Source organism: Patagioenas fasciata, chromosome 2 (genome assembly GCF_037038585.1).
Source record: "Patagioenas fasciata isolate bPatFas1 chromosome 2, bPatFas1.hap1, whole genome shotgun sequence".
In the NCBI taxonomy this organism is placed as follows: Eukaryota; Metazoa; Chordata; class Aves; order Columbiformes; family Columbidae; genus Patagioenas; species Patagioenas fasciata.
Window position 1 is genome coordinate 163,930,732 of NC_092521.1, and position 23,345 is coordinate 163,954,076.

Consider the following 23,345-nt stretch of genomic DNA (forward strand, 5'->3'; position numbering starts at 1 on the left):
GTTTAAAGTCTATAGTGGAAGTGGGAAATTCCTAGAAACACCTCTTACCCTTTAACACCTTGCAAATGCAATCTCTGTCTCCATGATATTTTTGCCTGCCCAGGACACATCGGCAACAAGAGTACATGGAGCTACACTTAGACATCCCTCTTCAGATGCAGCCCTGAGCCCTTGCAATGGCAGAGAGATTGGCCTCTCACAGTAAAGTTACGCAGGTTGGATACCAAAGAGGGAGGGTGGTCTTTCATTTTGGTCATTAAAAGTGTCCCGGGCTCTTTGATGGGATCTGTCTATTCTGCATCAGGTCAAACTCTCTAATGAAGTCAACCAGTTTCTGTCTTCAGAAGGGGTAACTGCAGTAACCAGCCTTGAAGACACAGCTCCCACTTCCCAGCTGGTGGAAGAGGTTATCTGAGATGGCCATCTCTAAAGTGTCCTGTCGGCAGGGTTTGTCAGAGCTGAGCTTCTGAAAACGCTTCAGTGCTTTCCTTGGATTTTAGCCACTAAAGAGAAGATCCAGGTTGGCACTACTGGACTGCATTTAGTATTATTTTGGTGTCTGGCTACAGCCTGTTTCTAATTATTGCCCATTAAAGATGCAGCCCTGATCATCTGTTGGAGTTGTTTTGATATTGGCCAGTGGAAGGTGGCTTAGAACTGGTTTTGGAAGTGCTACTTTTTAGTATCTCTCTCTGTTGTTACTGTGCCAGGTAGCCTTGGTAAACTCACCCAACACTTCTTCTGCCCCGTCTCATTTGCAAGATGAAGATTCCACGGCTCCGTCTTTCCAAGACATGTCTTCTTTCAGTGTTCGGCTTTATTATTGTTGATGTTTTTCCTGTGTTGTCAGGTAAAATTCTAAAAGGCTACATCTTGGGGAAAGAACTGGCAAAGTGTGAGGATTCTGTTCTGCTTGTGTTTATAACCTCTCGCATATTCAACAATTGGTGTAATTTAAATAAAATATGAGGTTGGAGGAGAATTCCAGCCTAATTACACATTACAATGATGCTGTGCTGCTTCTGGGAGACCAGCCAGGCATCTGGAAAGAGGTTCAACTCCCATCAGGGGGGAGCTGACAGGACAAAGGAGGGAAGGCTGCGGAGTAAGCGGGACAGAAAATACAACCGGAGGAGGGTGGCCCAGCTTCAACCAGGAAATGTCAATATTGCCAACACAAGGCAGCACAGACACGGCAGCCACGTGGCCAATCTCGGAGGTAAATTTGGGTCATAGCAATATGAACTCAGGTGCCTCAGGGATGTCCCTTAACCTGGCTGAAAACCGTGCCCCAGGAGCACATGTAATTCATAGCTGAGCTTCTCACTTGTCATGGGCCACCTTGGAGGTCCTTTCGAAGACTCATCCCAACACACTGCCTAAGAGTTCAGCTCCCTTTGGGCCACCTTGGAGACCATTTCAAAAAGTCATCCCAACACACTACCTAAGAGCTCCTCTCCCTTTGGGCCAGCTTGGAGGACATTTCAACAAGACATCTCAACACAGTGTCTAAGAGCTCTTCTTCTCCTCCCATCCATGCGACAGCTCTGCATGTTCAATGGGAACCGGTGTTTGCACCTCAATCACTTCCAATACTGTCAGAATTATCTCCCAACTTCTCCCCCTTGGACAGATCACCACTTCTTCTTGCATAGATTCCCAGGGCAGAGGTGGGACTACAGAACCACCTTCTCCATGTTTCCCGTACACCCACAAGGCTTCCCTGGCCAAGAGCAACAGCTGGGAATGGTTAGTAGGCACTGAACTCATATCCCTTGCAGACAAGGGGTGGTCTTCTCTCTCTTGGCATACAAAACAGCAGAAGAGGGTGCCCTGGCAGCTGCTGTTTGAAAACACTGTTTAAGTGACTGTGAAGAGCCAGATGGACTTCAGCCCTGGAGACTCAAGTGCCCTATTTAGCCACAGAGTGTGGATGCAGCGAGTGACTGCAGATTCTGCACGCAGGGTGCCCTGGTTTGGAGGACACCATCCAGGCTGGAAGCCCAAAGCCATCTGGACCTGCCAACAAACTGCCGGAACAAGTTTGGGGGAGCTGAGCAGCGAGGAACCAACCCGCTTCACCAGCCTTCAGATGGTAACAACCCTTCCCAGCCCAAGAGCCTGTGAGCAAGAGAGGGGAAAGGCTCCAGATTTCATTCTTAATCCTTCAAGTTATTCATACTACCCCCATTCCCCAGCATTAGGAAGGGTAACGTTCCCTTATAAGGTCAAGAAAAAGTGGAGAATATCTGCAATACATTCTCACATCTGTGCTGTGCTGAGCCTGGCCAGCATGTCCCTGTGAATGCAGAGGTTGTAGCTGCCAAGAGCTGTGGAGCAAATGCCTCAGCCCTGCTGTGAAAAGGCAGGCGAGGGGGATAAACAGACACGGGTGGAAACATTGCAAAATGGATCGCATTAAGCAATGCTGCTCATGGGTTTATGGTATCTGATCTGGGATGTTATCCCGTGCAAGCCTGGAGCCCAGTGCAAAAAAGCGACTTGTAAATGTGGAAACAAGAGTCAGAAAATGTTGCAAGGCCAGTTCCTGGAGAAGTAACTAAAATGGAGCATACAGACTTCCAACAGACCCAGAAAAAGACTGTTCCTGCTTACTAAGACAAATAGGTGCACGTTCCCTTAATGAAATTCTCTGAGATCGTCTAGCCTGACATGAAGGTCAAGGTTTTAAATTGTAAAGGCTTAGGAGAGAGAAGGAAAGTTCAGAGAGGCTCTTTAGGGACAAAGGCACAAGGTCAATGGGAAGATCCTTCCAACAGATAGCATTGGGGCTATACAGAGGGAGATGTTGCCACATTTCTCTGCTGATGGAGAAATAAATGTCATTTTGGAGTTTTAAATATCAATAACTGTACCACCTCATGCACAGGAGCATGACCCATCTGAAAGGTTGCCCAGGTAGTGTTTGTCTAATGATAAAGTTCTTAATCATATTGGTTTCTTCCACGTAGATATCCTGCTTCCTTTCAGAAAGGATCAGATGTTCAATGAATGGGTTTAGTTTTTACAGGATCCTTGTATTCATATTAAGGAGAACTAAGTATGCTTTTAAGTGTAATTCCAAGTGTGAGAGGCCTCTGAGCTAATAAAAAGCCAGTCTGTAGTCCTGAAGACATGGCATATATTGCGTCCATACAGTGAAACCCAGAGCAGTGTGGCCACAGCCAAACCAGATTCAAGCATTTCCTGGGGTTATGCTAGCCCAGACCAAAACAGTGCCAGGGTGTATGTTCATGCTGAAAATGTGCTTGGTTGTGACCTGCTGGTCTCGAAAAATAGTCTTACCAGGACACAAGATGTTCTGTTCTGTCCTCTTACTGCTTTGGCCTTGGCTCTGCAGCCAAAACGCCTTAAGGAGATGGTGCTGGGAGGAAGACATTAGGCACCAGGGCAGAAAGATGGGCTTGAAAACATCTTGGATTTCCTCCCTGCCTCCCACCTCCAGCCCTGCCAGAGGATGCTCCAGGCTGAGGGACCAGGCTGGTTGCCAAGGTTAGGCTGGGGTAGAGGAAGGGAACTGAGGCATGGAAAGGAGGAGCCAGGCACAACCTCATCCTGCTTGACCCTGATTTCTTTCTTCTGATGAACATTTGGATTCAACCTGGTGTGAGACAGTGGAGAAGAATGATCTGTTTGAGTCAGCTGTAGCTGGTTGAAGAGGAAGCACACAGTTCTCTAAGCCTGCCAGTGCTGCTCACACGTGTCCTCACCAGCTCCGGGCCTGACAAGATATAGATGATCTGGAAATTAGGGTCCTTCTGTGTCATGCTCCATATTTGAGGACCTAAACAGAGGCACTCTGATTTTCAAAGGCAGCATCTTTAGTTTCTTTTCCCCCTAATGGCTTTTGTTGGTCCTTTAAAACTAAAACAGTTTAAAAAATCCTTTAGCGTAACTAGCGTTTGGGGGGCATCCTGTTCCATGACAGTTTCACACACATAGTCTGATTTTCAGGAAAGACCTTTCCTCCCATATAACAGTTTCTGCAATACAGGGGTCTTAAAAGCATCTTCATTCAAACAAAAACACGCACTATCTATACATCCTAGAGGCTACACGGCCCTGGGAAAGCCTAAAGCCTTATTGTCATGATGAAAAATACCGTGGTGCTTTGATTTTCTCCTGAAGGGTGAGTGAAGAGACATTGTTGGCAGCCTTGTGTCCTTCTGCAGATCAACCCTGCTCTTGCTATAAACATTTTGCTGCTTTCTGCCAACTCTGCAGCAAAAGCATCCCTGTCCAAACACATCACGGAAAACCTGCTTTGTCCATGTTGAAACAGAGGCAGTGGGACAAATATGCACAGGAAAAGTTGGGCGCTGTCTAATTGGCCTCTATTTATGAGTAGGTAATTAGGTGTGGCTGCATTACTCCCTGCTCTCATAGTTGCAATGAGACACAAAACATGTCCCCATCACACGGATGTCCCTTGACTCTGTGTTCCTCTGGGGACGGTTTGTTTTGAAACAGCCTCACAGCATCCCTGGAAGGGGAGGATGGAGGAAGAGAAGCAGACTCCATCATGTGAGACTGAATTCAGGTCCCAAGAGTGATCTGCCTTGGGAAGGGAATGTGAAGGCTGCCTGGATACCATCACTGCTGTGCAGCTTGAACATTGTTCAGATACCAGGTATGAAGCATTTGTATATATCAGTGAATAAAAAGTACCTTTAACTGCCAGCGTTATGAGGTTTCTGTGCACTGCAGGTCAGCCTGTACATCAGAGGTCCCGTGGTCTCTAACACCAAAGCATGGCTGGGATTCAGTCAACAGCAGGTAACAACCTTCTCATGAAAAGAACACTACGGAGGAAATTACCTTCATTAAATGACACGGAAAGGGCGGTTTTCCAAGCTCTGGCAGCTTTCTTACCAGTTCTGCCTTCTCTTTGGAGGCAGGGATGCCAGGTATCTGATGTGCCCACTTCATCCTCTATGCTGCTGCACCCCCTGTCCCCTCTCACTTCACAGGCTCCCACATCCTGTTTCTAAATGAAATTTCCCCCGGACCCATAATTTCTGTTAATATTCAGAGAGGACCCCAGCAATGCCATTTTGACATGTTCGTGTTTCTTTCAGTGAATGATCAAAACCAATGGCATATCTCACAGCCAAGCTCCAATTAGATATCCTCTGAAAATCTATCAGATCCTCAAGTGGAGACACCCCCTATTTTGTATAAATGAGTGTGATTTCATTACTCTGTGAGATGCTCTGGAAATTCTGCCAGGATGAAGTTCCCTTTGTCTGAGTGCCCTGCAAACATACATGGAGACAAGTTCCCTGCTGTAAGGACCTTCACCCAACCTTCTCTAGTTGTCAAGGTGAAGAGACATGCTTCCAAATGAGGAAATACTCCCCAAAAGTAAGGTGGAAGCGCCCTCTTGTGTCCTCAGAGAAGGCCAAGTGGGTTTGTTATCCGAAAATAGGTGGGTGAACACTCCTCTTCAGACCGTTTTGCACAAGTCAGGAACATCATTGGTACCTATGGGGTAACAGAGAATTCTCCCAGTTGGACACTGTGGTCCTGAGAGAAGCTCCCTCTCTTGCTATAAACGGCATGGGTAGACCCGTGAAGAGGCAGTAAGGAAACTGGTGCTATCACACCATCATAAAACCCAGCACAGAGCCCAGCACACTTCGCCGATATATCCTCAGGCAGAAAGCTGTGGAGGGGAAAGAGCCAGATGGAGGACAGCAGTGAGAGGCTTTGGGAAAATAAACTGCACAGAAAGTTTAAATAAACTGGATTTTTTTTCTTAAAAATGCATATTTTGGCCTCGTAGATCCTTTCAAGAATGGGTGCAGTTGAGAAACTGTCTGAACAAGCCAAGGTGCTTCCCATTCCACAGGCATTTTCCCTCTGCTTCACATGGTGGTCCTGTGAGGACAGGGACGTGTATGGAACCCAGAGCATCCATCCATCCATGGAAAAGGGCTCCAAGCAAACTGTTTCGTCCCTGAATACACACACCTTTGCAAGCTGGACCCTTGAGCCTCAAAAGAAGTAGTATCTCCCAGGCTCTGTCCCATTTGCTCACCCAGCTGTGGGTGAGATGCACCAGGGAGAGCAGGAGGTGGATGCAGGTCTCCATGGGTGGGCAGCTCTGGGCAGGTGATTCAGGACAATCCTTATAGGAGAAAATCTATTTGGAGTAGACCTATTTTGAAACAAAAATTGAACAGCCCTCCCAAACCCCCCATTCTCAATGAATTGCCTTCTTTGAGCAGACAAACTCCCCCCCATGCATGTTGGGGATACCCTTGGCTGCTTTGTAATAGACTCTCTGAAGTCAGGTGAACAGTGAACCTCAGTCCATCAGGGTAAAGGGATCACAGCAACCCATACAGAGGAAAAATACTGATTATGGAAAACACATGCAAACTGCATGACAAACGCTGTATTTAGAGAATTTACCTTTGAAGGTGAGACAGAGAACAGGGTTGTAAACAAAGAAGGGAAGCTCAGAAATGCAAAAAGGTCACAAGCAAGGAGAGAGGAGAACACAGCAGGGTTTGAGCTGCCACAGCTGAGGGTTTATTCACACAGGATCTGTGCGCAGGTAAGCCGGAGTTTGCTGCACACAGTGGTTGAGCAGACAGCAGCATCCCCAAACCTGCCTCCCCCACCACCCCCATGTGTGATCTGCCCTCGCTGACTCCTCTCCATCCAAGGCCTGCATCTCCCCCAGGGTTTTAGCTTGTCAGACGCACGTTAAGCTCCTGAGGGCACATACTGTAACACACCTGCCACACACACTCCTCCATATGTCCCCGCCTTACTGGAGACAGGTGACCTCTCTCCTGGTGGGGATGTCCCTGGGGCTCCACACATTCAACAGCTGCCTGGGAGTGTGTTTGGAGCCGCAGACACCCGATGCTGCGGGATGCACACAGGCAGCCTCTGAATCCTTTAATACACCATTTCTCATGGTCAGGGATCACTTTCTGTATTTGGAGTAAGTGATAGCATCATGGGCTGGGAAGCTTCAGGATTCGCAAATCATTCTTTGCAGGAAAAGAAGGGCTGAAAGAGATCTCTGGTTTTCCAGAGATTACCTTTCCCACCTTTTGAAGACTAGCAGAAGCACACCACCGTTAATAATAACACTAATAATGATACTGAATAAATCTCACTTGTATCCCACTTTGTTATGCAAATGTTTCCTCCTTATTTGCATCTTTCTAAAGGATCACGCAGATGCGAGTCTAGATCTATTTCTGAACACTCGCATCAATCTGGTAATGTGAAGATCTTCAAGACAAATACGCAGGGCTTGGGAATACAGCTCCTTGGTGAGGACTTGCAGGCACTAGAGTGTAATAAAATTGATATCCAGCCAGTTGACCTGTAACCTGCAAGACCTTGCAGCCCACTGAAATAAAAACCTAACACATGGCTTCACCTTTCAACCTACAGTTCATTCTGGTATCTGATCTTGAAGCTCAAACCAGGCCTGGTGGAAAAACAAAAAACAATGTTTTTAAAGCTAGCAAGAGCAGTTTGGCATCCTGACACATGCAAGACTGATGCAATTCTGTCCTGTTCCCAATCCCCTGGCCCAAAACCCCTTCCCTGCTCCTAATTGCACACCAGGAGGGAACTCAGCCCGGGGATGGAGAAGAGGCGACGACAACCACCAGGCACCCCAGCCAGCTGGAAAGAGGCTGGAGATGGAGCAGGGCTGTCTGGGCTGGGCCCTGGGGAGGTTCCCCACCGCCCCCTGGCACCACTGGATCCTTATGGGGCCGTTATGCTCCAGATACACTCAGGGCCAGACCTCCAGCTGAAAGCAGCGAAGCAAACACATGTTTTGCTCCGCCAAGACTCAGAGACAAGCTGAGCCGGGCTTCCTGCTTCCACACAGCCTGGGTTTCAGCGGCAGTGCATTGATGCAGGACTTGAGTTGCTTCTTGGCCCCTTGCCCATGCTGCAGAGCCCAAAGCGGGGAGCATCTCCCCCTCACCTAGATTTACGCTCGCTCGCATTCCCAAGGCGGATCTGAACAGATTTCCCACGCATCTGCTGCAAAGATTGTGCTGGGGGCTGGCAGACAGCAGTGTCGTTCAGCCATCTCCCCCCGAGCTGCTTGGTCTGTGGTGGTCCCTCTCCTCTGCATCAACACCTTCAGGTACAGGAGTTTGCGCTGCCAAAAGCCTCTAGTGCAGACACGGAGCAAAAAAGACACCCTAATGGTCAGCAAACCTTTGCACGTCTTCCAAACAGCCCAAAACACACTGCAAACTGCATGCAAGGGTGTGTTTTCCAGGGAGGGGAGGGAAGAGATGCTGAAGGGCTGCTGTTACCTTTCCCCTTCCTCTGGCATCAATCGTGCAGGAGGGGAAAACAGCAGATTTTGACCTATATTATGGCTGCACCCCGCTCTGGCGTATGTCCACAGAATATCACACTGATATTCAGCACAGAATACCACACCATAGTTTGCAGGCACACACATTCCTGTCTTAGAGGCAGACAGGAAATGTTTCCTTCTCACAAGAAATGTATTTTTGCTGGTTTTGATTTTCAGAGCTTCCCAGGGAGGGGAAAAAAAAATGGGAAACTGAAGCCTGAACAATCTTTGTTTTCACATTTTGCTGAGGAGGGTGGAAGAAACATTCACCTCTGAACATTTCCATAAAACCACTTCAGGCAATCACACCCTTTCTCAGGGAAAAGCCTGTGAACAAAAAACAGGACCAGCCCAGAGGGACACTGCAGCCCCGTACAGTCAGAATAACATGGTTTATACACTAAAGAGTGAAAAGACAAAGTCTTTCCTTGAGAAAAAGTAGTGTTTGGGACAAGCAGAGAGGTCAGGATGAGGAGAGTCATGCAGCTTTTAGTAGCATGAGTTTGTTCGTATTCAGAAACTAAACGTAGCTCTAACCCTGTCTTTTCCTTCCCTCCTTCCTTCCTTCCTTCCTTCCTTCCTTCCTTCCTTCCTTCCTTCCTTCCTTCCTTCCTTCCTTCCCTCCTTCCCTCCTTCCCTCCTTCCCTCCTTCCCTCCTTCCTTCCTTCCCTCCTTCCTTCCTTCCTTCCCTCCTTCCCTCCTTCCCTCCTTCCCTCCTTCCCTCCTTCCCTCCTTCCCTCCTTCCTTCCTTCCTTCCTTCCTTCCTTCCTTCCTTCCTTCCTTCCTTCCTTCCTTCCTTCCTTCCTTCCTTCCTTTTCCTTTCTTCCCTATTTCTAGGAAGGGTTGGTTCCAAGAACAGACTTGACTTGAAAACATATAATAACTATCTCACATGATCAAATCGTTTCTTTGGCATCTTCAAAGCACCATGGGACCTGAATCCTTGTTCCTCTACCCAGAGCCTGAGTGACGTTGCTCATCTCCAGAAAACTTATAGCTGGAAGTTCAGATTGTTTTCCACTCACAAACCTCATCAGGTCCCATAGGCTATGCCAGTGTCATTCTGAAAATCAGACACTCAAATTCTAAAATAAAAGCCATCAGAAACCTTCTTTCTTTTTCAGTATGCTGGGCCCAGTGTTTCATTTTCTTACAGTCCAGGGTGAAATTCATCTCCACACACCTTCCTTATCTATGGCAATGCTGATGTCCTGAGGGCCACATCTTAACTCCACTGAAGTCCAAGATTTTCTTCATTTCATGTGAAGGTCTCTGAGAAAGCCGAGATCAAGTGAGAGCGGATATTGACCTCTGACATCCCCACAACCTGAACCCTACAATCTTGGCCAACTCTGCAGTTCAACTTCCACCTGAACCTAAGACTGTGCACTCTGAAAATCCACAACTTTTGGATCTTATTCTTTCCTTAAGGAAGCCAGAGGCCATCCTACTTCTTGAAGTGGAAATTACCAAATATCCTGCCACGGTATTTCCAGCCATCACAAACCCAGCCACTACAGACGTCTCCCAGAAAAAGGCAGTCTCCAAACCCAGTCTCCTGGGTCCTAAAATGAATAAAAATGGGGAAAAGGCTTTACAGTCTTCATCAGGGAGCATTCAAAGGGAGCGTTGTGTAACCTCAGCTGGGTGTTCCTGCTCCGGCGGGGGGATTGGACTGGATGAGCTTTTGAGGTCCCTTCCAATCCCTGACATTCTGTGATTCTGTGTTTTTCCCATGCTTACCTCCTCAGACCACACATTTGTGTTTCAGCAAACTGGGGTGAAACTGGAGCCCCTGGTTCCCGTGGGTCACGGGCAGCCTGGGGCAAGAACACATGTGAGATTCCCCCCCAACACGTGTTGATGCTGTGGAAGCTCATTAAAATGGACCGAGTGATGCGCCAGCTGCAAATGCAAAGACAAGACTTTTCAAATAAGCCCCATTAGTTCCACATGTGCGTTTGATAGATAATTTTTTGGTTACTTAACATGAAACTAATAATTATGGAAATGACTGTGAGGATCCAGATACTCTCCACAAGGAAAAGACGGAGAGCAGAGAGAAAGCAATACCAGAGATTTCGCAGGTATTTTTCCTTCCCTAATGCATCCATCCTCAGTAAATTGCTAATGCAGAACCCTACCCAGCAGACCAAAGGAAAGAAATCAGCTCTGCCAGCATCATCTCCCTGGAGCTGCACAGTGCCTTTAGAAACAGGATTGAACACTTGCTATGCAGCCACATACACAACTCTGATGCCACAAAGGCAAACCGCTCTCCTTATCCCCCCCAAAATGGGGAGCACATGCTAGGGAGAGTGCAAAATCTGGCTCTTTCCTCAACTATTGTATCCATTTTGCTGTAAATTCCCTGACAGGGGATCAAATCTGGAGGAGACACGCAACAAAAATGGCATTTTTCAGAAACCCATTTACACATCAATCTGTTTATAACAAATAGCAGATCTCTGTTCACACCCAAACTGATTTATTCCCTCTCGTGCTCGCTCACACCCTGCACCATCCTGCCATCCCTCCACACAACCATCTGAGAAAGAGGGCAGAAACATGTGTGCAGCAAAGCAACCCAAGCTGGGCACGTGGGGAGAGAGAAAGAAAGAGGAACACACACATTTTTAGTGGGAATACAGCTATCAAAACAGCATTATACAACTGGAAAAAAAAAAAGTAAGGGTGGTTATGTAAACCGCTGTCGCTGTCTGGTCAGCACAAACCTCACGTGGGCTTAGGTCGGTCCATTTGACACAGCTAGAAATAATTGTCTATGTTAAATGTTAGTAGCTCCCAGTTCAAAGTTCCCCACGAGCTGCCTCTGTCCCCTGCCTGTCCTCCCTCTGCCTGGCTCATCTGGCTGCCTGTCTGCTGCCCATATCCATGTCCATGTCCATGTCCATGTCCATGTCCATGTCCATGTCCACATCCATGCTGGAGCATCTCAGCAGAGGATGTGACACCAAACTGCAGCTTCCAGCCTGGATGCCCTGCTCTGCCTCAGCCAGTCAAGCCACCAGACCTCATTGTCCACACAGGGTGTCTGACCATGGCAATGAAAACAAAAAAAACCAGACATTATTGTTCCTAGTGTGAGGATCAGGAGATGTCCTGGGCAGGTGGTAAAGCCTCCAGATAATGCCTGGAATAAAATTCCAGCCCCTGTTCTGGCGAAGGTCTGTGTTGCAATCACAGGACAAGCAGGGGTAGACGCGTACAACTTCTAGAGTTGTGACCTTCCATAGGAGCATGCCAGTGCCACCATTTGCTGCCCAGGCCTGTGGAAGTATCTGGAGGACTTTTTAGCACCCTTCTCACCTTGAATATTGTGTTCAAGTTTGAGTGCCTCATGACAAGAAGGACATTGAGGTGCTGGAGAGAGTGCAAAGGAGGCAACGAAGCTGGTGGAGGGTCTGGAGCACAAGTGTGATGGGGAGCGGGTGAGGGACCTGTGGGTATTTATCCTGGAGAACAGGAGGCTGAGGGGAGACCTTCTCAGTCTCTACAACCACTTGAAAGGAGGTTGTAGCATGGAGGGGGTTGGTCTCTTCTCCCAGGTAGCAAGTGATAAAACAAGAGGAAATGGCCTCAAGTTGCACCAGGGGAGGTTTAGATTGCATATTAGGAAAAAATTCTTCTCAGAAAGGGTTGTCAGGCATTGGAACAGGCTGCCCAGGGCAGTGGTGGAGTCACCATCCCTGGAGTGGTTTAAAAAATGTGGAGATGAGGTTCTTGGGGACATGATTTAGAGGTGGACCTGGCAGTGTTGGGTTAATGGTTGGACTCAATGATTTTGAAGGTTTCTTCCAACAAAATGATTCTATGATTCATTTTCCCCAGGGAAATTCACATTGCTTGAGGAAAAAGGATGTGATTTGGGGAGAAAGAGAAGCCTGGCTTCTTAATATGTCTCAGTTAACTCATCTCCTAGAGTGAGATCCCATAGAGGTGTCCTTGGGATGGAGGTGCACAGAAGTAACTTGGTTGTTTCCACCTTTCTGCTGGAAACAGAGAAGGCAATTTTGGCTGACTGCTCTTTCCAGTTTGACATAGTAGGCCACCACATTTAATTTAGAGATCTGGAAAGGTTCTTCCAGGAGCACAGTCAGTGCTGAGCTGTTTGCTCCCCTTGGAGAACACAAGCAGAGCAGCTGAAAGAAAATCTGTCCCAAACAGGGCAAGGGTTGCTTGGGCTGGTGGCTGGAAAGCACATTTGGGGGGCACAGAGGAACATGCACAAAGAGTCCTCACAGCACCTCTTTACCTCACCTCATGCTAAACCTCAGAAATCATGTCCCATCAAAGCTCCCAGTTTCCACAAGAGACCTCTTCCAACTTCTCACAAGGCAAGAGGCAAACCCCAAGAGTCTCCAAAAGTAATGATTTCCCTTCCTTGGTTCTTGGAGGAAAGGTTGCTTTGGGGACTGGTAAATTCAATCCCTCCATCCTCTTTCTAGTCCCCCACTGCCATGATTTGGTATCTGGAAGCAGGTCAAGCTGATTTAGGTATTTTCTGTGCAAATCAGTGGAGCTACTTACAGTAGTGTGAATTTAATGCAACAACAGGAGAAGCAGGGGATAAGACTTGGGGGACAACAGGAGAAGCAGGGGATAAGACTTGGGGGATTTTGTCCTGCAAAGCAGAAGCTAAATGGGGGTAAAAGGAGCAGCTTGGCAGTGTGCAAATAGCTCTGACATCTTCTTCTCAGCTCACAGGAACTACTCAGTATGAACAAGTCGTACCCCTCTTCCCACAGGTGCTCACCAGCAGAGCAAACCCCATGCACTGCTAAGAGCAAAGATGAAAATCCCTGTGAGCTGAGCAAGGCCCCCAGCAGAGACAGCAGCTGAAGAACCAGCCTAAGGCACCATCATCCTGGCATAAAACAGTTTCAAAACACGCTTCATCTAGTGAGTGTGCCTAGGAGCTATGCAGAAAATTGTTTCATGCAGTCTTTTTATGGAAAGAGGAGCTGGATAGTTGTATGCCCCAAAATAATTAATGGGTCTTTTGGTAACCTCTAATACTCACTATTGGATGAAGTGCAGTGTTCATTGTTCCACTCTGCCAGGCAAATCCTTCCCCTCTAAATTAAATAACTAACAAGGAAGCATTCCAGTTTCAGAGCCTTGTTTTGTCCATGCAACTAAAAGTCCTCCTAGCCTCCACCACATTTGTCTCTTGATAGCCCAGCAGCTGCTAAAGTCACCAGTATTTTCCCACTATGGTGCAGGGCATCCAAGAACTGAATTTTGTTCAGTGGGAAACATCCAGCAGGTCAGTGAAACCCTGGGAGCACAGGAAAAGGGCAAAGGGTTCAAGTCTGGCACAAAACTGAGGATGTACAAAGTCAAGTCTGTGCTCTAGGCTGGTCCTTGGGCACTGTTGCAACAAACGCGACTGATAGCATGAAAAGAGGCTCTGTACTCTCAGGACAGAGAATTAAAATTATTAATGTTTCTCAGGCATTTTTAGGTGCTGGAACAAAAGCTCAATACAGAGGTTTAGTTTTAGCAAGAACTGAATCAGAGCACAAAGAGAAGTGCAAGTTTTTATTTTGTGAAGTAATGACAGGGACAGCCAGTTTGTTTATCCAGATCTCTGCTTTGCCCTAACTCACTCGCCCCTCGTGTCAAAGGTTTCTTGCTTAGCTTAGGCATTTCTGGGTAAATGATTTTCCAGCTTTTGATGACAAATGTAGCCCTTTTTGTTCATTATAAACCAACACACCTGCTTTTATTCATGCATTGGCTTTGTTGCTTGGTCAACTTTCCAGAGCGTGCAGAATAAATCCCCAGAAAGAACTCCATAGAAACCCAGTTATTATCAGGTGCAAAAGCGGCTCTGTTTGTGACCATGATGCTTTTTGAGAGAGTTAGTAGGTTACTTTTGTCAAACTCTGACTTTAATCACATGTAGACATCACCTAAATTGGTTCCTCTCAGACAGTCCTACCCTTTCTTGCTCGTAATAATGAAGTATTTCAATTAATTCCATCCCAACTCTGCCTCACTTAAGGCCTTTAATTTTTGCCAGGAGGAGCCATGTGTTCCCTAGAGCTGTTAATATCCTGGAGAGATGGTCTGTTCTGTGACTTATGCAAAACCTCCCCAGAGAAGCCACAAGCACAGAGGAGCACAAGCCAAGCCAAGGATGAATATCTGACCCATGCCAGAAGCATCCATTTAAAAATCCCCATGCAGAGGACATCATTTCTGCTCCATCTGAGACAAAGTGGGGAGATGCATTCCAGCATATTTTCACCTAAATCAGAATATAACTTTGGGTCTAGATGGCTATTGATTCCCCAGCTGGGATCTGAATTTACCCAGTGTTTTTATGGGGAAGAATGAGACCTCAATAATTGGCAAGAGGCTGCCAGGAGCAAGGAGGAGACTTCTCCTCTCCTCTTCAGTGCCAGCTCTCCAACTCACATCATCCCCACTTGCACATTAGCTTTTAATATTTAATTGCAGCTTTGTCAAGGGACTTTGCCTCCTGTTTTGTAAAGAAGGGGGAGAGGAAGGAGTCAGCAGCGTGGTACTGAAGAGCCCCAAGGAGACTATCAAATGGCAGATCTTGGGTGGAGGAAAGCACCCTAGCATGTAAGTGATTTTACACAAAAACCCTCCCAGATCACGGAAGATGGAATGAATTAATATGAAAGAGAAAAAAATCCTGTAAACCCTTAGCAACTGGGGGATGCTGTGCTGATTGTGGGAACTGTTCAGGGTGGGCTGAGGAGAGTATTTCTATCGACTGCCTGAACTGTATTTAAGGAAAAGAGGGGATATAAATGGAAAATCAGGGAACGTTTCCCTCCTAATAGGCTCATTCTGTCACAGAGTAAATCCCTTGGGGGCTCTTCACCTGGAATTGTTTAGTGTTAGACACCACTGCAAAAATGGGAAACAATCCCTATACTGTGGGAGGTGGGAGCTTGTGATCTAACAAGTCTGTCTCTTCTCCAACATCATGGGAACTGACCTGGAAAACAGAAAAAAAGGAAATTTCTAAAGCAACTAGTGAGAAATTTACCTCCCTCCTGCTGGTCTTTATTTCAGATGTCTTAAAGGCATGAGAGGGGCAGCGGAGATTCACAAGTTGCTAAATGACAGCCCTATACCCCAGAAAACCTGCATCTGCAAGCGGACACCCCAACACAGGTGGAGGATGGCTTTGGGCACAACCTAATATTCAGGCCAGTACAGCAGAAATCGCTTATGAAACATATTTTGCAAGCGACATGGTTTTTAAAAACAAGTACTTTCAGAATTTAAATACAAGCATCTAACAATCCCCTAGTTTGGATGTCTGTGACAGTAACTTAGGAGCGATTACATATAACTTGAAGGTCCCTAGAGCTCTGTCTAAATTCGGCAAATAAACCCCAGATGACCTAATGTGCTTCCAAGTGTCAGATCAGTCACTGCAAATCCAATGCCTGAGACTTGTGCTGCACATTTTTGAAGCCTGAAAAACAAGACCACGTTTGACAGAAGAGGCCAAGAGGTGCTTAATTCTCCAGTTACTGCCTGAATTCAGAGATGGATCAGATCTATGCAATGTTGGAAACATAAGAAAATTTTTACCAATGATGCTTACACAAAATTTCCATCAAGTGATTTTTAAATTATTTAAAGCTAATTCTTCTTCAGGTTCTTTCCCTCTCCCTGTGACAGAGATGAACTAGGTGATCTAAGAGAACGAGAAAAGCGGTAGGTAGAGGTGGGAAAGACCGATTCCCTGCATTAGGAGTAATTTAATTTAAATTGTGTCTTCTTTAACCCTATTTCATTTTTTCAAAAGTGAATTTACGTGATAAGGTTTGCAGATGTATCACTGAAGATGACATTTGTTCTACAGACCCTTACTGATGCATCAGTCTCTTGAGTGGAGATGGGTGCACTAATTTTTGGCCTCTTTTCCCTGGATTTTCACATCCAGCACCATAACCTTTGTTCTCTTGCTTTGATGCCAGTAGACCAAGAACATGGAAAAAACTGAGAAGCTGCAGCCAGCTCAGTCCTTTCCTTTTCTGTGCCATCCTCCAAGGAGCAGCCCAGAGCGCAGGGAAGTTGCTCTGAGAAAGTCTGTGTCCGTCTCTGAACTGGTTGCCAGGTGGGCGGTTAATCTATGGTTGTAGTTCACCTTAGATCTGGGTAGTTTCAAGCGTGGACTTTTCTTCTCCTACCTCCATAATGAAGAAACCTCATTCAGATAAGGTCTTTCCCAAGTGCAACATGCCAGCATGTCAGGTCGCAAGTTAAAGGCAAATACTTTTCTGCTTTAAGTGCTCTTAGCTATTATATTATTATGCATTATTTAGTCTCAGAAGAGTCCTGATTTAAAAAGCAGATTCACTTGACAGACTTGCCAAGAACAATTACACAGAGGAATTTGTCCTCAACCTCCACGACTGGAGCATTCCCAGATGGATAATTAAAGCTTTTAATCTTCATCACCTCTAAGGTGCAAAGGGAAACCAGCAAATGCTGGAGAGATGAGCTGATGAGGAGACAAGAAGGGTATGGGCTTCTCATCACTTGTTGGTTTCTCTCAACTGTTTCTAACCAAAATGCTCCAGGGAGACTCACATTTCAACCAAAGCCCTTTAAGGGTTGATTTCTTTTCTGGTTACAACATACAATTGAGATCAGACCACAATGCTGCCAAGAGTGAAACAAGATTAGCAACAGTACCCCAACTGCATCTCCCTCGGTGTAAGAGTGACAGAGCAGCCGTCAGGACTGTCTCTTGAACACCCTCTTGGGACAGTTTAGTTCCAAATATCCCAAACTTGGTCAGCTTTCACTGTAAATGGTCATTTATCTGATAGCACCTTTGGAGAAAGCTGAAACTGCACTCCCCGCAGCGAGGAAGAGAAGGAAGGTGGTTTCTTCTGGAGAGGTCTCGCTTATCACTGGTGTTATATTAGGTCAGGCAATGATTTGATAAATCCCTTTACATTAGGTTAAAGCTCAATAAATCAACAATGCATTGACCTTCTGGACAACCTGACTTCAGCTACAAGCCACATATCAGCGAAGTGGAATAATACACTGTTTTCAGCCAAAATAATCCCCAACAAGTCCTCCACCACTGGAGACAAGGTGCTCCAGGGACATGCCTGCATGGAGCTTGGGAGGAGAGTGTTCGCACTAGATCTGACAGCATGGCACTGAACTAGTCCATTAAACCTAAAACCAGTCCTTTTTGGGGGAATTCTCACATCTTTATCCCTCTTCAAGATTGCTTTTGAAGCCTGTTGGGTTTGATGCTTTCCAAAGGGTAGGGGAAGGCAGAAAGAGCCTGTCTACTGTAATCCCTAAGAAGGGATTAAGGTGCCATCTCCTCCTGTCTTTCCTGCAGGTACCAGAGCATCCTGGACTGTGAAAGCAGCATGTCAAAGAAAGAACGTCCCAAGGTGAGAGTCAAAGGCTCAGACTAAGTGAGACAGAGCATGTCCTAACAATATAATACTCCAGTTCTTGGCAGTTAGAGGCAAACAAAAAACTAGATTTACTTTGCAGTTTCTGGTTCTGTTCTGAGGACATCTCAGGGTAGGTCAGATCCAGATCCACAGATCAGTCCACAGATGGACTGACATATGTAAGATACTCCAGGATGGGATGAAGCCTTCATATGTAACATTCAGATTGCTCTGGAGTTAATAAATCGTAGGGGTGGAGTCTAATGGGAGACCATCAAGAGGCTTAGGACCTGACAGAGGATTAAGCACTGGTTAGGAAGCAAAGGAAGGATCTAGCCTGAGTCGAAGGCACAGAAAGTCATTAAGGCACCCGACAGCCACTCTAGGCTAACAGATATGACACTGAGTCACCTCTGTCCTTCTGCACCAGCATTTGGAGGTTTTGGAGGTTACCGTATCTCATATCATACTAAGCACCTACCAAGGAAATCTACCTACCCTAGGGTGCAGAAATCACTGTCTTGCTTCTTTTGACTCTAATGGGACTTAGACATCAAGTTCACCAGTAGATTTTGCTCACAGTTACATTTAGATGTCTACATTTCAGCACTTTAAACTGAATTTCCCCCCTAACTAGAAGCTGTGACTACTGTTCTCACATCATGGCAAAGGTGCACCTCCCACCTACCAGTGTCCTTATATCATACTTTGATTGCAAACTCATTGGCATAAGGTGCAGTTCTCAGCTTTGTATTTGCATGCTGGGCCTCTTACAACCTGGAATAACAACGATAAAATCACACGCTGGAAGCCACATACTCTGGACTTCATCCAGTTTCCCTGCCAAAGACAGGGTTGGTTCCCACTGATCAGAGAAACCTGAATTGCATCTCTTTTTTTAAAAAAAGGCAGAATCTGAATTTTTTTATTTCCAGTCCAGGTTTTTAAGATGAACCTGGCAGTTCCCCCAGGGGAACTACAAAGATGGGGATTTTCTGACTGTTTGGAAACACAATTTCCTAGAGGCAAAAGATAGAGATGGGGATAAAGCAACAATCCAAGAGGGAAGGCAACCAATGGTCATATTTTTTCTACTCCAAGGCTTCCTTGCACGACCATGGGCAAGTCAGGAGGATGCACTAGAAATAGGCAAGACAGAAACTTCGTCCACACTTCAAAAAGGCCTAGAGTGTGTTTAGATTGTGTCCCTGACACTTACTCCAGAGAACATGGAGCAGAAAGTGATAGGACACTCTTTCATCACGAGAAGTCAGAAGGTCAACAGATGTGATGCTTGGGGTAAAAGAGCAGGAACTGAAAATTTCAGAATATTTATTTTTGAAGTTAGATATGAGCCTATTTTTGTGTTTGTTTGGTTTTTTTAGCTCATGGAGAGAAGATATCTATCACAGACTAATGTCAGTCCAATGGGGAAAAGCTGTACCTTATCTCAAAGTCATCTCAGTGATACGTGCTCGACCAAATCCATGGAGGATCTTCCTACCCCTAACATCAGTGCCCCAACAAAGAATCTCAGAGGTCTCCAGACCAGCTTTGACACTCCTAAAGCCACTCCACGGTGTAAGAGTTTACATTTTGCTCCACTGAAGACACCATCTCCCAATGGCATTTTGAGGAAGAAGGAGGCTGATACCAGAATCTTGACAACAATCCAACCCCTGAGCATGGAGATCAAACCCCATAGAGACCGACCCTTCCCTTCCTCTCTTCAGAGCATCCAGAGGAAAGCACAATGGAGCCCTGGAACCATCAAATGGAAGGAGTCTCCTGCAAAGGTTAGTAGGTGCTCTTCTTTGAAAGCTCCTGTTTGTTTTTTTTCTGTGGGTGTCCAGAGTCATCCTTATAAGTGGTTGGGCTTCACGGTGGTGCTTCATTATCCACTGACATGGATCCTTCGGCATGGAATCTGCCCTGTGTAAGCCTAACCTTCCATGGCTAGGGAAGGAGGATGAGGTTTACAGGGGCCCCATGTTGCGACAACAGAGCTACCATCAGGATAGGGCTTACTCCGAAATGTGGTGAAGGTGAGCAACAAAGCCTACAGCAGAAGACTCCTTGGCACATCGTCTCCTTGTGAAAATGGAGGCCACCTCTTTTCTGTATTAGTAAAAGCTGCAGACACACCACTAGAGCCTCAAACACGTGCTGGGTTCCCCTTGGGCCAGGCTCCACAGCCTCCAGCGGAAAAGGGGTACAATAGTCTATAAGAAGTGGAAGGTAGATGTGGCTCTACTATTAAATATTAAAGCACAAAAGGAGCTGGAAATAGATATTAGGGTCAGTTCATGCAAGCTGCTAACAATGACTGGAACCAGACAAATCTACACGTAAGCACAAATTCATAATCACCTATGGCTTAGACTTCCTTCCAGCCCTGTTACTCTACCCAGACACAACACCACACCTCCTTGGCCCAGTCCTCTCAATCCAGACACCGCCTTTCTTTCTGTGCTCCCACATAGTTTATGTCTAATCCCATTTAATGGTATCATTGGCACAGGCCATGTGTTCAACAAACTACTCCTTGCAATGATCCTTTTCCTGATGGGAATAAGTTAGTAGGAATGGTCAGCCTAGATTAGAGACACACCTACATTAAGGAAACTAGAGACTCCCATAGTCTTTAGCATCTGGATTATTAACTATAGATGGGATCCTATCAGAAACAGTCGTGTCCATCCCACCATTTATAATACCACCCCAGTGGTTACTGTTCCGCAGGAGGGACAGATCCCTTCCCTGGGAGTACAGTAAAGGGCAACACAAATCGTTACTGGGTTTGAGACACTGAAATCGTAGGAGCAGGTGAAGAAAATGGATGGATAATCCTGACCCTGAAAGAGCAGCAGTGGTGGCCTCAAATACAAAGATGGGTAGAGAAAAGACCACTTAGCTCTGGACAAAGAAAGGGGCCAGAAAGTTGTGAAACACTGTCCCTGGACAGAACAGAGCGAAACCAAGGCTGGGTCAGGTCTGCAGCAAAAATTTCCAAACCACATACAGTATGTGTAAGTAATCATAGAATCATAGAACAATTTGGGTTGGAAGGGACCTTCCAAGCTCATCCAGTGCCACCCCTGCCATGAGCAGGGACATCTTCACCAGCTCAGGTTGCTCAGAGCCCCGTTCAGCCTGGCCTGGGATGTCTCCAGGGATGGTTCATCCACCACCTCTCTGGGCAACCTGGGACAGTGTTTTACCATCTTCCGTGTAAAAAATTTCTGCCTCATGTCTGCCCTGGATCTCCCCTTCTTTAGCTTAAAACCACCACCCCTTGTAGGACAACAACTGATTTTTTAGCAAGACCACCTTTGCCTCTGGAAAGCATCTCATGCAGTCACCTTCCCCACATTGGAGCAACGTGCAATTCCTCTCTTTATTGGAATTTACCTGTTTACCCGCTGTCATTCCCATACAGGATGGGAAGCTGTCCCGTGACAGACAGGCCATCGTCTCCTCGGTGCCAGATACAGCTGATGACTCAGCCACGGGCAGAAGCTGTGAGTTGGATTTATTTTGGTTACCGGTAATCATTTCTACTTTACTGCCAGCTCTATAGTTGCAACTGGTAAGGGTCTACTTGGTCCTTGCACAAAGTGGTATTTCCCCTGTAATCCCGTAGCAAATACTGATGGGTGGATTCTGGCTGGGAGTGGTGTGGTTACTGCCAGGACTGTCCATGCAGGAGCGTGGCCAAGGATAAGGGACTGCAGAGAGCAGATGACCCCACGACTGCAGCCAAATCCTTTCCAGCCCTGATCGATCCCATTGCACAGAGCTGGCAAATCCCAGCACAGCTGGGATCTGGGCCAGAGATGAGTCCACAGGGCCGCGCTGACTCTCCCTGTGCCATTACCCCAGCATGTAAAAATAGCTGGTATTAAACACTGAGAAAGAAGTGTGTCCATGTTTAATTTGAGATTGAATCATATCTCCCTGCACCTCAGCCTTGAGGATAGGGAAAGAGAGAGATTTCTTTGTACCTAACTAAGGAGACTTGGCTAGGCTCCTTTTGGAATTTGGCAGTGGTGGTGTATGTAATACTGTCATCTTTGGCTTAAGATAGGACTTGTAAGTGATCCCTAACGCTATGATATCATCGGGACTAAAGCAGGTCAGGGATATTTCAAGGCAAGAAGCATCTGTGAACAGTGAGAGATCCAAGCTGAAGTTTTGCATGGGAAAGGGTAGAATTTTATCAAACTTAGATGTCAGGAAGGCTTAGGGCAGAAAGGAACAGCTCTCCAAAAATCCCATGATGACTGGATTTGAGACCAGGGGACCATCCTGCCTGCTTTGTGCCTGGGTCAGGAATCGAGAGACCCCATACCCTATCTAATTAGGGCTTGTTCTCTTTCCTTTCCATGGCTTCCTTTTCTTTCACACAAGAGGAAAAGAAACGAACAAACCAACAAAATTAAAAATCACACGCCGCCTGGATTTGAGACACTGTATTTAATTACCCAGCTGCATGGGAAAAGAGGTCTTTTACATGAGCACACAGACGAATGAAGGAGATGAAGTTTCCACAGCATTGCTGGGATTTATTTATTTATTTTTTTAATATCAAAACATGTGAAGTCACTGTGCTATCTTGCTGAACACGATAATAGTATTAGCTGCAGTGTGCCTTTTACAGCATGAGAGATATCTTTTCCTCTGGCTGGCAAATTATGAATCATGGTCTATCTTAGAGCCTTACCCCACTCTCCAGCCCCTGACTCAAAGGCCTTGCAATTACAAAGACTTATGTCATCTCCAGCATCGCTTCTTCGTCAGGGATATGGTTTTCATGGTGTGGGGTCCTTCTAAGGGAGGCAATTGCAACCAGGGAGCTGGGAATATTACAACAACCTCTGATGTAGGTGCTGGATTTGTTCAGAGTCAGTTGTAATGCTTCCTAAAAAAGTCCAGGAACTGACTGTTCCATATCTCTTCTGGGACAAGATGTGTCTGGGAATATGAGACTGAGCTCTGATTTAGGTACTGAATTTTCTCAGAGGCAGGAGTTGTAATGCCTCCCAGATAAAGTCCAGGAACCAGCTGCCCCATATCTCTTCTGGGGCAAGATGTGTCTGGGACTATACCTGTGCTGTGCTTGGTCATTCCCACGGAGCAAGAGAGACATCGGTGCTCCATGAGCCACCGCAGTGACCAGGGCAGATCTTCTAGAGGACCACCTCACCATCACCCAGAGACTGCCCCACAGCCCTTCCCAGAGGACTGAGGAGGGACCACCCAGCCGATGCAGTGACCTGGGATGGGGAAGGCAAGGTTGAGCAGTTTGATACCACACAATGTTGTAAGGTAAAGCACAGAGCATGGTTCTCAGGTCTGGGATGCTATGATAAGAAGGACAACAGCTTGAAAGTGTTCAAGACACTGTTGACTAGCATGTGTCTTATAAGCAAACACACAGAATAATTTGGTTGGAAGAGACCCTTAAGATGATTGAGTTCAAACATTAACCCAATACTGGTACCAAACCATGTCCCTAAGAACCT

The 23,345-nt window shown here is 46.4% G+C and overlaps 1 protein-coding gene and 1 long non-coding RNA gene across 8 annotated transcripts in view; one reads left to right on the forward strand and one right to left on the reverse strand.

Annotated features, from left to right (window-relative positions):
- Window positions 1-23,345, reverse strand: part of LOC139827304 (uncharacterized) — a 92,336-nt gene that overhangs the window by 57,516 nt on the left and 11,475 nt on the right. The gene's annotated exons all lie outside the window — the stretch shown is intronic.
- Window positions 14,873-23,345, forward strand: part of XIRP1 (xin actin binding repeat containing 1) — a 41,782-nt gene continuing 33,309 nt past the window's right edge. The window contains exons 1-6 of one of the 7 annotated variants that reach the window (XM_071805357.1): window positions 14,873-14,992; window positions 15,452-15,588; window positions 16,372-16,508; window positions 17,760-17,814; window positions 19,206-19,616; window positions 21,260-21,341. In XM_071805357.1, coding sequence (XP_071661458.1) covers window positions 15,499-15,588; window positions 16,372-16,508; window positions 17,760-17,814; window positions 19,206-19,616; window positions 21,260-21,341 — 775 coding nt within the window. In that variant the 5' untranslated portion in view covers window positions 14,873-14,992; window positions 15,452-15,498. Of the gene's footprint in view, window positions 14,993-15,451; window positions 15,589-16,368; window positions 16,509-17,759; window positions 17,815-19,205; window positions 19,617-21,259; window positions 21,342-23,345 lie in introns of those variants that run through there. The other 6 variants (XM_071805349.1, XM_071805351.1, XM_071805353.1 and 3 more) reach the window with 6 other exon arrangements.